General features: G+C 45.1%; 1 protein-coding gene across 8 annotated transcripts in view; it reads right to left on the bottom strand.

Moving 5' to 3' along the window:
* The window catches only part of LOC142879305 (RNA-binding motif, single-stranded-interacting protein 3-like), a 127,442-nt gene that overhangs the window by 8,016 nt on the left and 103,889 nt on the right, over positions 1–15,537 (bottom strand). For 5 of the 8 annotated variants that reach the window (XM_076012467.1, XM_076012468.1, XM_076012473.1 and 2 more), the window contains 4 exons: positions 14,107–14,150; positions 11,582–11,644; positions 9,916–10,012; positions 6,870–6,920 (listed from right to left, as the gene is read on the bottom strand). In XM_076012467.1, coding sequence (XP_075868582.1) covers positions 6,870–6,920; positions 9,916–10,012; positions 11,582–11,644; positions 14,107–14,150 — 255 coding nt within the window. The remainder of the gene's footprint in view (positions 1–6,869; positions 6,921–9,915; positions 10,013–11,581; positions 11,645–14,106; positions 14,151–15,537) is intronic. The other 3 variants (XM_076012469.1, XM_076012474.1, XM_076012471.1) reach the window with 1 other exon arrangement.

Genomic DNA, 15,537 nt, shown 5'->3' with positions numbered 1-15,537 from the left:
TAGCTGTTTATCTCTACTTCCCCCAAGTGCAGACAGCTTCCGCTGAGAGGTGTCGGTACCGCTCCGGAGAGCAGTCAGCACTTCTGTGGCGGCGTGCTGAGACAGGATGTTGCAAGTTAGACTTTTTTTTTCATTTTTTATTTTTGGTATTTTCAGCGCAGGACTCAGCAGCGGTGGCAGTTGTCTCGACAAATCTGAGTCTGTAGGTTTTCATGAAGAGACGTGTAAGAAAAGGAGAAAAAAAAATCACGAGCAGCCGTAGGTGAACACACGCTTGGTAATGAAAGTTCCGGCTGTGGTTGTGTGTGTGTGTGTGTGTGACTCTTGAAGGCTGTCAGAGATGTTCACAGCTGTGAATCAGTAAGTAGAGATCCTTCTGTCTGCGGGCTTCACAGTCAGGCTGGCGGGTGCTAACACACACACACACACACACACACACACACACACACACACACACACACATATACAGAGGGCGAGTACAGACAAGTTTTCAGAGCTGTTAGCTGCGCTGAATACTGCCTTCAGAGGAAGATCTGTTTGAAGAACACAGTCAGACAGCCATCAGTGATGCTCTGTCAGCACTGTCCTCAACATTACGAGTGAATGACTGGTCCTTTATCCCCACACACACACACCGATGCACCTGAGCTCAGATGAGGAGGCAGATACCCACCAAACAGCACAAAGCCACGTTTCCGGCAGGTAGATTCAGGAGCCAGACTCAGGCTAATACCTGAGCTTTTCATCCATCTATACGACACATTCATCAGCTTTAATGATTTCTTATTTTATCCGCTCGCTCTTTCTTTTTCTTTGTCCAATCACTCACGCAGCAGGCACAAAGGCCTTCCGAAGAATAAACTAAAAAGAGAGAAAACATACCGTAAAAGATTTGTCTGCTCTGATTTATAGCCGAGGAAGTGTTAAGCCTGCCCTCACAGTGTGTGTTTGCACTGGGAAGACATGCGTGAGGGACTGTGAGATGAGTGTGTGCGTGAATTTTAATGTTCCGCCTATTTTGTTCTCTCCCCCCCCCCTCCGGTAAGCAATGAATGAGAACAGAAGACAGACACTTTACGTTTCCCCTGAGGACAAGAGAGACTAGGAAAAAAAAAAAAAAAAAACGTGGAAGGCATCCACTCACTCACTCTCTTTGCTCTTCATCTGCTGTCATTTCTCCAGTGGAGAAATAAAGCTGACTTGCAAAGTGCTGCAGGCGCCGTGTGGCATCAAACACACAGTATTAGTGATAATGACATTGGTTAATGGTGAGAATCACTAACCGCTACTTCTGCTGCTGCTCTTGCACAGAGGGCATACAGAAATTGTATTTTTAGAGGAATTTTAAAGGCCCTAAACTGCCCCGTCTAAGGTTGCAAGTTGTACAAAATCAATTCTAAAATAGTTTCCAACAATATGCTTGTGTATGATTATGTCTATCCTATCAATGAATTGCCTGGAAATGAGAAAAGTCCAAATTGTACTTCAGAAAAGGTGCGCTAAAACACACAGTTGTAGAAACCAGTGGGTGATGTCGTAAAGGGCTCTGGTACATCATTCATACCTCCAGCCTTCCAGCCAGGTGTTTGTTCTGCCCTCTGACAGTGCATCCTGGCCACGTTGTTTCGATCTGCTTCCAAACATGTGGGAGGTCCAACAATGTTTTCGCAGGAAATTTACAACTGAGCGTATTTTGCCGGTGGCAGTAAACAGAGGACCAAATGTTTCTGTTTTTTTTTTTTTTTTTTTTTTGGGGGGGGGGGGGGGGGGTGAATCATGTGATGCTGCTGCGCTAGAGTTTGGAACCATCAATCGATTCAAAAGGGTAACACTTTCTATGATGGTCTATATTGTGAAATGCATTATGAGTGCAATTGTAAGGCATTAATATATGTACACAGTGTTGTATGAAGCACGTTATAAATATGTATAATCACATATGACAACTTCTAACATGGTTCATTAAGGAGCGGTGGATATTAAGGTGTTTTGTGGGAATGCATTTATTTCCTGCGGCGGGATTTGTGAGTAATCATGCACAAAGACATCCTCTCGCTAATTAGGATGTAAAGACGATGAGTTCAAGTAATCTGGGCATTGCACCAAGGCTCAGGAAAACAGAGTCCTTGAGGCAACCATCTTTGTGCAAAGATGTTTTGTGCCTGAATTCGGTTCAGATGGTGGGCGGGGGCTGGGGGGCGTACACGTGGCCGCGTGAGTGCATAGATGCCGTGAGTGTTCTCTGCTTGCGAATTTAACTCTTTCTCACTATCCTCTAGTATTTATTTTCTTTTTTATGATGTTCAGTGGTAATACTTGTGTCGTATTCAACTTATCTAATAGTAGTGTTAAAGTTCAACTGTAGAAGAAGGAACGCAATATATATAAAGTCTCGACTGCAAGAAGACTGGCCCTGATTGGTTGCCATAGAAGCTATCATTAGCTTACAGTAAAGGGAGCATTTATATATTAAAGTTGAATGTCTAAAGGATTGACTACATTAAAACATTTTGAATAAATATTTCTTTATGGCTTGCTCCTCAGCTTAAGTTTGTTTACTAACAAAAGTATTGCTAGCTAACTAACTTAGCCTAACACAGGGCTCTCAAGTGTCACGCATTGAGCGTAACGGTCACTCTTTTGGGTCTTTTGTCACGCACTCCCGCCACACATTGTATTTCTCACGCTGAAAAATAAAATACATATATATATGTACGGAACCGGCAGGAATCGAGCACGTCTCCCATCAGAGCGCCTGTGTCAGTACCGTCAGTCAAAAAAAGAAAGTTGTTTCTGATTGGCTATGGTGTAGCCAATCAGAAACAGAAGCACTACTGTATCTGGGTAAATCTTAACGCAACAACCAATGAAAAAAGCACTTCTGCTACAACCGGCGGCATTCCCTGGAAGTTTTATTTTCTTTGGAAATTCACGACTGGATCATGAGCTACGAGCATCACAGAGACCACCGGAGTATGCAAACAGAGCATGTCATACATACTCACACACATCAGCGAACCATCTTAGGTTGTTTGAATGACGGTAGTCAATAAATAAAAACAGTTTCACTGTGACAGACACTGGGTTTGTTATGTTAACGGCTGACCACCGGTAACTAGCTGCAAACTGCGTTCTGCTGCTTTGTGCTGAGCTAATATACGTGCTGCTGAAATAGTGGTTACGTTTAGTAAACGTTGTCGCTTACAAAATGAATACCTCTGTTTTCATAGATCACTTTTAAAATCATGTCATATTTTATGATCATAATCCTGGCCATGGATGCATTAATCATTGCATATGACGTTGAAAATGGCAGGACTTGAGCTGAACTGTTTTAAGTGGGAGCCAACAACACAGATGATTACTGAGTCCCCAAAAAGGCCACAAACACTTAGATCAAACAACACAAGTCATAGTCACTCACTCACTCATATTCAATACACAGAAATTCAATAAAGATGTTCTACTTGGTTTAATTGTGGGTGCCTAGTGACATACTTCTGTCAGCCTGAGCAGTTATTATAACAGCAACCACACTGGTGATAATATGAATAATATGAAAGACTAGGGTTGCCACCTCCTAGAGTTTCAAATCCGGGACATCTCGGGGGGTGGGTGGAGATCTTTCAAGTCTGTCGGCGGGGGGGGCTCCCCGAAATATACGGGAGAAAGTGAAGTGCGTCCCGTATCGGTTCATTACGGGACATGTTTTTTAGTTGCCAAATATGGGACAATCGCGACAGACCACAGACGCAGACGGATATCAAATAAGGTTTTGTCATTTTCCCTAAAAAAACGGGACAAATTATATCCCGGTAGAGATTTTATTTTTCCCGGGACAGGTGGTGAAAAAAGAGAACACTTCTGGGAAAAACGGGACGGGTGGCAACCCTATGAAAGACCCGCATTCCTATAACCCATCCAACCCCCTGCGGACAATTTATTTATTTTTTGGGGGCGTTGGGTGTCACTCTGGTCTGCATTCAAAACTCGAGAGCCCTGCCTAACAAGAATTCTGTAAACCTATTTCCATAATCAATCTGTAAACTTGCTGTCAGGCTACTACCTTCATCAGAAATTGGAGGCCACTATCTAACGTCATCCACCAATACTAGCCATGCTGCTGTTTGCGCTTGCGAGACGTCCCGAGTATAACGCATCAATAATGGCGGCGCCACAAGATGGCGACATACACACAGCGCTCGTCGGACTCATCTATACGCGCGCGCCTTCAGGACTCCCCGGCGCTCCAACGGCCCAATTTTCCAAGGCTCTCGTGGAGCGTGGTGAGTGAACTTCTTGGGTAACATGGGATTCACAGTGAAAACTTTAAATTCCTGCCATTGACCAAAAACTAAAAAAAAAAAAAAAACGCAAAATGTTGCACTCGCAGAGCGATTAACCGCGGCGTGCTGGTGGGAATCAACCTGCATGTGTCCGCCGGTGCACGGCCACCGAGCACAGCCGCCGGTCGTTAACTTTGGCTCGGCAGTGAGCGAGCGAGCGAGCGAGCGAGCTGCCGCTGCTGCCATAGGAACGGAGTTAAGCCGGGGCGGCCGCGGCTCTCTCACTCTCTCTCTCTCTCTCCCGCTCTCGCCGCCCGTCGCAGCTTCTTAATTTGCGGAGCTCCGCTGTATCCAGGAAAATACAATGACAAGCCGCCGCCTTTGTTGTCTAACAGGGATTTCGACTGTGCGGAGACAAGGCTCGGGGAACCGGCGCACACAGCCCAGACATGCCTCTGCCGCAGTTGTTTTCTTTTTCTCTTTGTTCTGGATTTACTCTTTGTAATCCCTTCGTTCCTCGTCCTCTCCTCCGCCCCCTCCCATTCTCCTCCTCCAGCTCCATCACATTTGTTTCGCTTTATCTCCCGCCAATCCCCGACTTCTCTCCTCTCCTTACGAGGGCCTATCAAACGGGGCCGCCAAATAATTAGATGGGATATTTGTTAGAATACACACTGGCGGTGGGGTATTATTCCCCCCCCCCCCCCCCCCCCCCGCCCCAGACGTCGTTTTCAGCCAGGCCTGACAACGGGATGTTTTCAGGAGCTGGCAGACAGACACAAAGCGGGAGACTGGTGGGAAGAAAGGGACGAGCGGAAGGAGAATTTCCGGGGGAAGTCGGGCAATTGTGTCGAGGCGGCGGTTGCTGGAATCCCTCAATGCACTGCTGCCTCCATCGCTCATGCCTCTGCAGCTGACTCTTATAGTTGGAGTTCTGCAGGGGAGGGGAGGAAAATGGTCTGCACACGTTGGCAAGACACCAGCTCATTAATGCTTGGGCTTGATGATGAAATCTATTCATTATTTTTTACGGTTAGGATAACATTGTAACATTGTTTTACTCTTATGAGGTGGCCTGTCTTCAGACCTTTTAGCAGCTGTATAGTCTCACTCCTTATAACCTTTTAAAGATTATTCATTAATTTTAATTGACCCTTTATTTGGATCCTTTAATTCGGCAATACTTCCCGTTTCAGAAACATGTTTCGGGTTTAAAAGGCCCCACGAGTCACATTTTCAAAGATCTACTGTCACAAAATTCACTAATAACTAATAACTTATCCGCAGCCTGGGATTTTTGTGTGTGTAATCACAGTACATCAAACCTGGTTGTCTCACCCCAGGGAGGAGTGAGACAACCCTCCTTTAGAGCCTTTAGAGACCCTTCACCGGCCACATATTAAGAATATGAACTCCTCGCATCTGGATAAGGGTATGTTTGGCGGGCGGACAGACAGGATGCCAGCTGAGCTCACAGTGAATCCTGCCGGGGTTTATCGCTCCAGTCTCTCGAAACTACAGCTGTGCGCTACAACTGGCTCAAAGCAACCAGGGAGGTTGTGTTTTGGAGTGTAAAAGGGGGAGAAAGAAAAGGTATACTGGAGGTGAGCTCAGATTAGTTATGGATACTGACTCACTTCCCCTCCCCTGCACAAACACAATCAATATTACACCAGTCAATGCAAAGAGTGGGTGAGATTGAGTACATGTTTTTTCAGCGTGGGTAAAAGATGCACTTTTTTGTTATTTTTTTTTAACAAAACTAAATTCTAAATTCTTGTGCGTGTGTCAGTTGTGTTGCACAAAGAATTATCTTGCTGAATCTGCCATTGTTGACATAATAGTGATTCTTAGTGCAATATGTCACAAATGCTTGAGGAATTATTTTTTTTTCCCACACCACTGTGGTTTGCATGGATGCAATTTTCCTACACGCAGTCCCATCTCCTACCAGCAGGAGGGAGCATTTTATTGTGGAGTAGGAGACTGTCCTGCGCTGAGCAACTAAGGCTGAGGGTTTTTTTTTTTCTTTTAAGGAGGTTATTGTCACGCTGATTCAGCAGAGTGGGCCTCGGATGCGAGGCTACGGACATTTTTCCAGCCTGATCCCAGTTTGGCTCTTAGAAGCTGTGCACTGTGTCATTTTTCTTTCTTTTTTTTTTAACATGCTGTCATTATGCTGCTCAGTGGCTGCATCATTTGTGCTGTTATGAGATTAAAGAAGGAAAAGAGAAATCTGGAGACATTAAGTAATGCTACCGAGCAATCATAGCTGGCATTATAGAGCAAACAGGAGCCACGGTTCCCAAGGATGGATGGATTTGTAATTTGCGTTTCATAAATCATGTGGCTGGCAGTTTGACAGACATTCACATTACTCAGGTCTTACTGCAAATGACGTGACTGCTATGGGATTAGCAGACTGAATTACGCGTAAAGAGTAAATACTGGGACACGCTTAGACACAGAGATGACAGGCAGGTGTGTGGACTAAAGAAAGAGGTGGTGAAAAGCACTGGAAAAACTGAAAAAACAAATCAAAACATAAATAACATGTCACAGGATCAACAGAGAAAAACATACCGTAGGTTGCATAACATACTGTTGATGAGGCATCCAAGATGTACTCTGGACCTGTGGAGAATTAAGTAGAGGAGCAGGGGCGAAGAGAGATGAAGGTGGAGGTGACGACAGTCAAATCAGAGATGATGAAGGGAGCGGAGAGGCGGAGGGAAAGAAAAGGAGAGAAAGAAAGTAATTAACGAAGCAGGGAATGGGCATGAGTAGGAGGATGCGGAATGGAGGTCAGCAAGAGATGAGAGGGAGACGGAAGTTCAAAAAGAAGATTGTTATTAGTGGATGTAGAATTGAGGGAAAAGGGGGGAATTTAAAGCGGGACAATTGTGAGGCAAGAATGAAAGGAAAAGGGGGAGAAAATGAGAGACAATTAATCATTAGCTCAAGTCTTTACAAGTCCAATTCGGAGCGTGGGTCCCTGCGGCGGCGTGTCTTAAAGCATATCAAGGCAGTAACTGAGGGCGCACTATACAGTGCGCTACGTCGTAATTATAAGAGGATATGAAGACCGCAGAGAGCAATACAGTCTAATAATTACTGCTTCACAGTGGAGGTTTCATCATCAAAGCCTGTCTTGGCCACAAATCACCACTTTCATCTCCTGTAGTGCAGCTTCCATGGCCAACGCTCACACCGTGAGGGGCGAGTCCCTGATGGCCTTTTTGTCACGTGAAGTGTGCACACGCTGGGTAATCAATGGGGATGTGCGTTGTGTGTGTTTTGTCACCCGCGTGTCTTTACGGCACACGGCGCAATGTGTGTGCGTACGCTCTCTAAAAAGGAAGACGTGCCGTCTGAGTGTGCAGGTGTGTCTTTGTGTGGCACCTGCAGCATCGGATTCAGAGAAAACCGGCAACGATCAACACTAAACAATTCCTGGCGTCTTGAAGGCCCACTATGAAGGTTTTCTACCTTTAAATGATAGTTTATTTTTTTTTTTTTTATGATTACTTGAGTAGTAAGAGGAGGAACGGTATAGCTGACACTGATACAGCACAGCCACCTGGCCTTACACGGTAATACAGAAGTTCAGTTCTGGTTTTTCCTATCTTTAATCAATCTTCAAGATAGCAAACAACAATTTAGTTGCCTTAATTTAACCATGTTGACCTGGACAACGAAGGACCTTAACAAACGTTCTACAGCTAGACTTGTCGTAAAGTGAGGCTCGTTTCTGAAAGAGGGTGCAGGGCACGCAACTAAAATTTTCAATGGTTTTCACACCCAATAGTCCAAATGGTAGTCTTGATTTTTTTGGGGTTTGCAACTTTCAGCTGATCTGGGTTTGCTTTCACACTGCACTGTGTCAAACAAATCAAATCTTTTGAATAACATATTCCCCCCCATGCCTGTGGTGGTGCTGCAGCAAGAATTACTCGGGGAAAAGGCAAGACAAACAATGAACAAGAAACCTTGCTAAGTTGTTGTCCGTTTCTTGCATTTTGGCTCACCTGAAGCTGAACAAGCTCAATTACAGATTTTTACCTACATCAAACAAACTTCTAGTATGTACTCATGGAGTCCTACCAGCGAGGTGGGGAGATGATTTATTTGGTAAGGTCGGTGAATGAAAAAAAAAAAAAAAAAAAAAAAGTATAACTTTAAGGTAGTAAATCTACACGCTGCTTTAAATTCTCTGCGTTTGGCACGTGGCGCCCCACGTGCAGAGCCGCTCTGTTAAAGCTACACAAATCACACACAATCCGCTTTGACATGAATTGGTTTGATCTGTTTGAAAGACAGAGGACGCGACGCATCAGAGTCGACAGAGTAAGACAAAAGGGGGATTTGCGCCCGAGAAGAGGGGCTTGATGGGGAGGATTGCCGCGGTGGAACAGAACCCGGTGTTTAATTATCGTCGGGCTTTGAGCGCTAATTGCTTGGTGTCCGCGCTCGAGTCTTCCCTGAGAAAAGACGACGGGCTGGACTGGATACGTGTGCGCTCCCAAACACAAAGACCACACACACACAGGAGGACGGTAAATAGAGCGGTCAGCTCTGTAAATGTTTCTCTCATTTTGTTGTCTACTTCTGTCAAGATGCCGTGGCTGTTGTTCATTATTCTTCCGCCGCATTGCATGAGAAGACCGAGAGAGCTCTGTGTGAGTCTGCTTCTCAGTGCACGCAGACTGTCTCCCAGCCCGCTGAAAGCTTAATTCACTCCTATTAAAAACAGAGCCAGGCAGCAAAAAGAATAAATAAAAAAGATACATAAAAAAAAAGACTAATGGACTTCACGGTGCAGTCGCTAGCAACTGACAAGAAAGGATGCATTTTCTCTGGGACTATTTTCAGGATTCTTCTGAATTTGGCGAGCTGCTGTGGGTTTAAAGAGGGCATATATTTCTCTTTGACAGTCAAAATGAATTATCCACGCTGAAGGTACAGAGGAAACAATTGCGACATTATGACTCAGTCGCCACGCTGCCCTCCACGGCCAAGTGCCGCACTAAAAAGTTTGAAAAAAAAAACAAACCCCAAACATCCTCTATGCTGGCTTCAAGTATGCCTTGCATTTTTCAACACAGACGTTTAACTGATTCTGATAACGACTCTGCGTTTTTCAGGCATTTCATAAATGATGCTGAATCCACTAACACATATGTAACCAAAGCTGTTTTCATAGATTTATACCTTGTGACACAACCTTCTGGTTGAAATATAAAACTGGAAAACTAGACGAGGATTTTAAGTTGCTTGTTGGGTTTTTGCAACACTTAATAAAATCAGCTCATGTGCCGTGCAGTCAGGGTTGCCATGCTGAGATCCCATCAGCTGTTCCCTGGTTCGTGGACAATCAGAAAAATGAACACTGTTCTGCTGTCAGCGATCGGGTGTCAGTTTACTGTGTCATACTTTGTGAATGCGGTGTTTCAAAAGCATCTTAACATCTTTGTCACCTCAGCCAGTCAGCTGGTCAGAAAAATCCGCCCGAGAGTGAATGACGTCTACTCGGCTCTTCAAAATAGATTTTTCACAGGCATAAGTTAAGTTTTACAGTCTCTGAAGGCTCTGTTTAGCCCCACCCCAATTAGCACAAGGCTCCACCCACCTGATACGTGGACACAGGCGAGGCAGCGATGAAGGGCGTGATTGACGTCTGCGCAATCATCCGATTGGTAGAGATGCTGTACGGCGAAGAGTAGAAGCTGTGAAAGAGAGAAGAATGCAAGAGTTGAAGGAAAACACGAAAAATCGTAAAAAGCGTCGTCACACGCTGCCCCCCCCCATCGCCCCCCCCACGCGGCGGCAAGCGCTCGCGAAAACGAGTCTTTTGTAGCTGTTTGTTTCCTCCCCACCGCTTCGCCCGGCCGGCACCCCCTCCAGAACCCACTGATAAAATAAATCAGACGTCATTAAAGCTGTCGTGAAAACAACGAGCGCCGCGCAGCTTCGCTTTGTGCTGCATCATCAGAAGTGGAGCGAGAATGAGGCCCGCCGCCGCCGCCGCCGCCGCTGCCGCTGCTGCTGCCGCTGCCGCCGCAGCAAACACGGTGTGTTGCAAAAGGAGTCTGCCGCGCCGCCGCGCATAATAATGAACTTAATGCGCGAGTGGGTGAAATATTTCAACATTAACCTTTATGTTCCCACCTACACACACACACACACACGCACGCACACACACACACACACACACACACACACACACACACACACACACACACACACACACACACACACACACACACACACACACACACACGCCGCACTCGGAAGCGAGAGCTGCCTCTGAAACGTCTGCATTTTTTTGTTTACTCCTCTGCCCACACCTTTGTTTGCCCTTCTCATTTTGCTCTGCCTCCCCCTTTTTCCTCCAACCCCCCACCCCTCCCCCACCCCTCCCCCCCGACTCCCTCCCCGCCTCGCCTCAGCCACCGCAACGGCGTAATCGTGTGACTTGCCGAGCTTTATTTATCATTGTGTACCTAGAGAGGACATGTTTCATCCGCCAGGCCGTGTCGCTGTGCCCGATCGATCCCCGAGTGTCTGTTAGCTGAATAATGGTGCAAAGGGGGGGGGTGTTAGCGGCGGCGCAGAGGCTGAGACAAGCCCCTCACCTGCCTCCAGCACTAATTGATGTACAGTACATAAATCCACCGTATGCCTTTGATTTTGCTACTCTCAGAACCTCAGGAAGGTATTTAACATGAGAATGCGACGCCCATCCAGCTGTTCGAATTGGAGTCAAAACGCACACACTAGGCGGGAGTGCGGGCGCACCTTATCGGTTCTCTCCTTCCTTTCCCACCCCGCAGTACAGTGGTTTAGTCGGTAATAGCAGGAGTGGTTTTGAACTCGGCGGTGAGATGTTGAGCCTCAGATATTTTTAAACTGCTGCGGCGAAAAGGCCTCGTGGATGCAGTTGGCTTCCAGCTGCCTGAGATAAGAGCGATTATGCCTCACATGGACATCGAGCTTTCTCATGAGCTTCTGACACACACACACACACACACTTGCGCACACGATCGCAAGCACGCGCACACGCACACACACACGCACACGCACACGCACACGCACACACACACACACACACACACACACGCGCCTGCGTTTGAGCGGGCAAAAGGTACATCGGCTCATCTACTTGTTGACAAAGTATTACTTTTTCCCTCTTGGCAGTAGCACAGCATAATGTGTTGGAGTGTTGTGGGCATGACATTAAGATTTATAAATGTTTCTAATCAGTTTGGAAAAACAAGCAATTTATTTTTACTTACAATGTGGCAGGTTCACCACTGCTTTTTACCGTCCACGTGCTGATGGGACTTTTCAAATATATTCTGTAATTACACGTTAAGGTTTAGACAATATTTTGTTGCATTGTATTTTATGCACACATTCAATGTTTCAGCCCCATATACAGGTTTACAAGTTCACGGCGGGTCGCGAGGGAAAACAAAACATTTATCACGAAGATTATCAGAGACATGACGGGAACAAAAACTCATTTTCATTTTTTCATTCTCATTTTTTTTGGGTTAATGTAGAAGTATGAGCCATCGTTTTGACCGTGCAATTAATGTACGACTTGCATTACCGAAACTGTATTACCATCACTGATGAATACAAATGAGCGAACATACCCAGCGATATTCAATATGCTGCTCTGATTTTGTTTATTGTATTTTTCATTAGAGTGATGCGTATTGGAAGAGCAAACTAGTTAGAGGACAGATCCAAGGTTATTGATGGGGGCTATTATTCCTGAGCAGCTCGCTGTCAATAGGGACACCGGCTCCACTGTTTAAACATTACACCAAACATGTGATTGTGGGCAGAGACATCCGGAGAGGACTGAGTGCTAAATCTTTCTTTAAAGCGCTGCTGTCAGCTCACCTGTCACGCAAGGTTTCCACAATCATTTGGATTTATCTCTTGTCTCCATTGCGTTAAGTGCCCATTGGTAATATTAAAAGGGGCGGGCAAAACTTTTAGGCAATCAAATGTGTCTGTCCAGTTCAATGTTGCCACAGCGCAGGGCTCTGTCACTATTGTTCAGGCTCGTTGTTATACACTTCATCAAAATGAATTTATTTAACCTGGAAATGGCCATAATAGGACTCCTTACACCAGAACGACTGCTTATGCTGCACTGAAGTAAATTGTATCATTGTTGTCCACTAAGAAATACCTACAGTGTTGTTATTAGCTCTTTTTTCTATTATTAGTGGAAAAAGCCATCAAAAATCAAAAGTAGTTGTAGTAGTTGTAGTTGTAGCATCATGCTTGTCTTCCTTGGCAGCAGCCATTGTCACAGTAGCTTCTGCCTGGTCTTCCTCTGGATTTATCTGGAGCTGTTAATGTAGTAGAATAAAGTAGATACTTCTCGTTGTCGGACTGGTAGTTCGATTTTAGAACTGAAACTCAGCTGCCCGGCAAGGTGAGCCCTCACCTACTGCACATTCACTTTTTTTGTGTGTCTGCCTGGAAATATTGACAAATGACTGAGAGTCTGTAATGTGGGGGGGGTCTTAACACTACTCTTAATAATAAGAATAGTCTGAATACATTTGCATATGTGTGTCTGTGTGTAAAAATAGCTGCAGAAGGATGGGAAAAAAGACAAAAAAAACTGACCAGATGGGGGTGGGTCTATGTTGGGGAAAATAAAGAGGCCGAGAGTGAAAGTGAAATGATGTGTCTCTCTAAGATAAAACAGAGGGTAGGCAACCCGCCAAGCAGTCTGGCCAGTTGGGACACATGTTTCCAATAACGTCAGATTGGCATCAGACCCTCAGAAACCAGCAGTCCTCCAGCTTGGACAGACTCGCAGCGCCGGTAATTGATTCGTACCCTTCACCTCTCCTCGGGCTGACTTTGATTTTGCCCTTGTCCTCCTCTTGACCCCATCCGGCCTTCCCCTTTTTTCCATTCAATCGCCTTCCCTCCGTGCTTTTCGCCTCGCTAATTAACAGCATTAGCATTTCACAGTCATTTAGCGCTTTGCCGGAAGGAGCCGCGGTGACCTCGGAAGAGAGGTTGGAGAGGGCTTAAGCATCGCTAGAGCGCAGATGCTCATGTGCAAGCATCCACTTATGCATGCACTTGCACGCACACGCACACACACACAGCCACAGCCAAGAAGACAACAGAAATGACCGCAAAAGTACGACATCTGCTTGGAAGGAGAGTGAATGACTTCGGGGAAGAAAGGTAACAAACAAGAAAATAGCTCTCAGTCCAAGAGGAAAATGTTACAGAATGAGGTTACAGTGTGCCGGGTGCAGCACGACAAGAGCAGATAAGTGGCAGACAGTGATAGAATAAAGGAGGGAGGAGCGAGAATAAAGGAACAGAGCAGCAGTGCAGCAGGGACGCATCTCCCGGGATCGATCACCAACAGCATTCCCGACGCTCATCGCCGACCTCCGATTTAACCCCCAAACAGTCATGATCTCGCAACTCCGCAGCTGACGAAAGTCTTACAGCGACTCTGCAACGCTGCAAATCTTCCCCGCTCGCAATTAGGAGGCCACATGTCTGACATCCGGGATGCAAAGGTGCACAAAGTAGATGCCTCATCTGCATCAGTCAAATGTGATAACGAGGGTGAGAGGGTGAGAACGCGGCCCGGGTGTGCGCGCTCGTCAGCTGCGTGCGCCGCAGCTGCTCCTGCTCAGCAACACTGATGTGGTGTGGATCTGGGTGCTGACGGTACAGCGTGTCTCTCCATATGTGCACGTCCGCCCTTCTGATTTATGTCGGACGGCGTTAAAGAGAAAGGCAAAAATGTTCCACCTACCCGTTCTGCATGGCAGCGGGGTCGTACGTCAAAGCCATGCCGCTCTGCAAGAAGACAGAAAAGAAACAGCGGGGTTAGAATTCTTGACGCGCCACTGGAATCATTTGCCCTCACTCCCCTCATTGAGGTTTTCAACGCAACATTTGCAGGGGCGAGTTAAAAGGGGAACACCGTCAATAGCTCTGCTGCATAAGGAAGTGAGTGGAATACAAAGACACACGTAACAAACAACAATCGGCAGCGCGGCAAAGTCTCAGACGAGCCATTTTAAAATAGAAGAACTGGCAGTCGGTGCAGAAGGGCCACGTTAAAAGGTAAGATGTTCCAAGTGCTTGGGCACGCCGACTGCTAATCAGCCAATCACACGGCAGCAGATCCACGAATTTAGGCATGCTGACGTGTTGGAGACGGTGATTCAAAGTGATTAAATTTAATTTGGTTTTTCTACCTATAAAATGGTTCTTTTATGTATATATATATATGTATATATATATATATATATATATATATATATATATACATATATATATATATATACATATATATATATATACATACATACATATATATATATATATACATACATACATATATATATATATATATATATACATATATATATATATACATACATACATATATATATATATACATACATACATACATACATACATATATACATATATATATATATATATATATATATACATATATATATATATATATATATATATATATATATATATATATATATATATATATGTATGTATATATATATATATATATATATATATATATATATATGTGTGTGTATAAATATGTATACATATATGAATATGAGAATACGCATAGAGTTAGGGACTTGCTCCCAGCTGTGGACAATCCAGCCCATCTGACAGCGCGTTTTGTATTTAAGGTAAACGATTGCATTCTCAAAGTAGCCAACGAAGACGAAGGTAGACAACATATCCAGGTTTGTGTGTGCAGGCCACAGTAGTTCACTGGCAAGCTCGAGAGAGGGAGGATGAGATGGTGAGCGCTGCAATCTGAAATGTAACCACTAGATGTCGCTGTTTCTTCTCGAAATTGCCAAATATTACCCCCTTAACCTTTAAGGGTCTTTGAACGTGGCGTCATCTGGGATGTTCTGGGATTTACACACTGACACAGCTGTCTCATAGGTTTAGGAAGAAGTGAAATGGTCAGGGGTCAGAGGTCAGACTGGTCTGAAACCACAGAAAGGAAAAGGAAACTCAGAGTCCCACTGGTTGCGGCCAAGGACTGCAGAATATCAATGAGAAGAAGAAACCTCCAACCTTGAGGCAAATTAACAAGTTGTTATTGCCCTCAGGTAGTCAGGTACAGAGTGCAAGCAAAGTCTACCTAATAAAGTGGCCAGTGAGTTGATTTATTTATTTAGTTTAGTAAATT

Source organism: Nelusetta ayraudi, unplaced genomic scaffold (genome assembly GCF_046127955.1).
Source record: "Nelusetta ayraudi isolate G7.1 ecotype Tasmania unplaced genomic scaffold, CSIRO-AGI_Nayr_v1 ptg000136l, whole genome shotgun sequence".
Classification (NCBI taxonomy): Eukaryota; Metazoa; Chordata; class Actinopteri; order Tetraodontiformes; family Monacanthidae; genus Nelusetta; species Nelusetta ayraudi.
The sequence above is the reverse complement of the archived record's forward strand: the minus strand, read 5'-3'. Positions and strand labels throughout refer to the sequence as shown.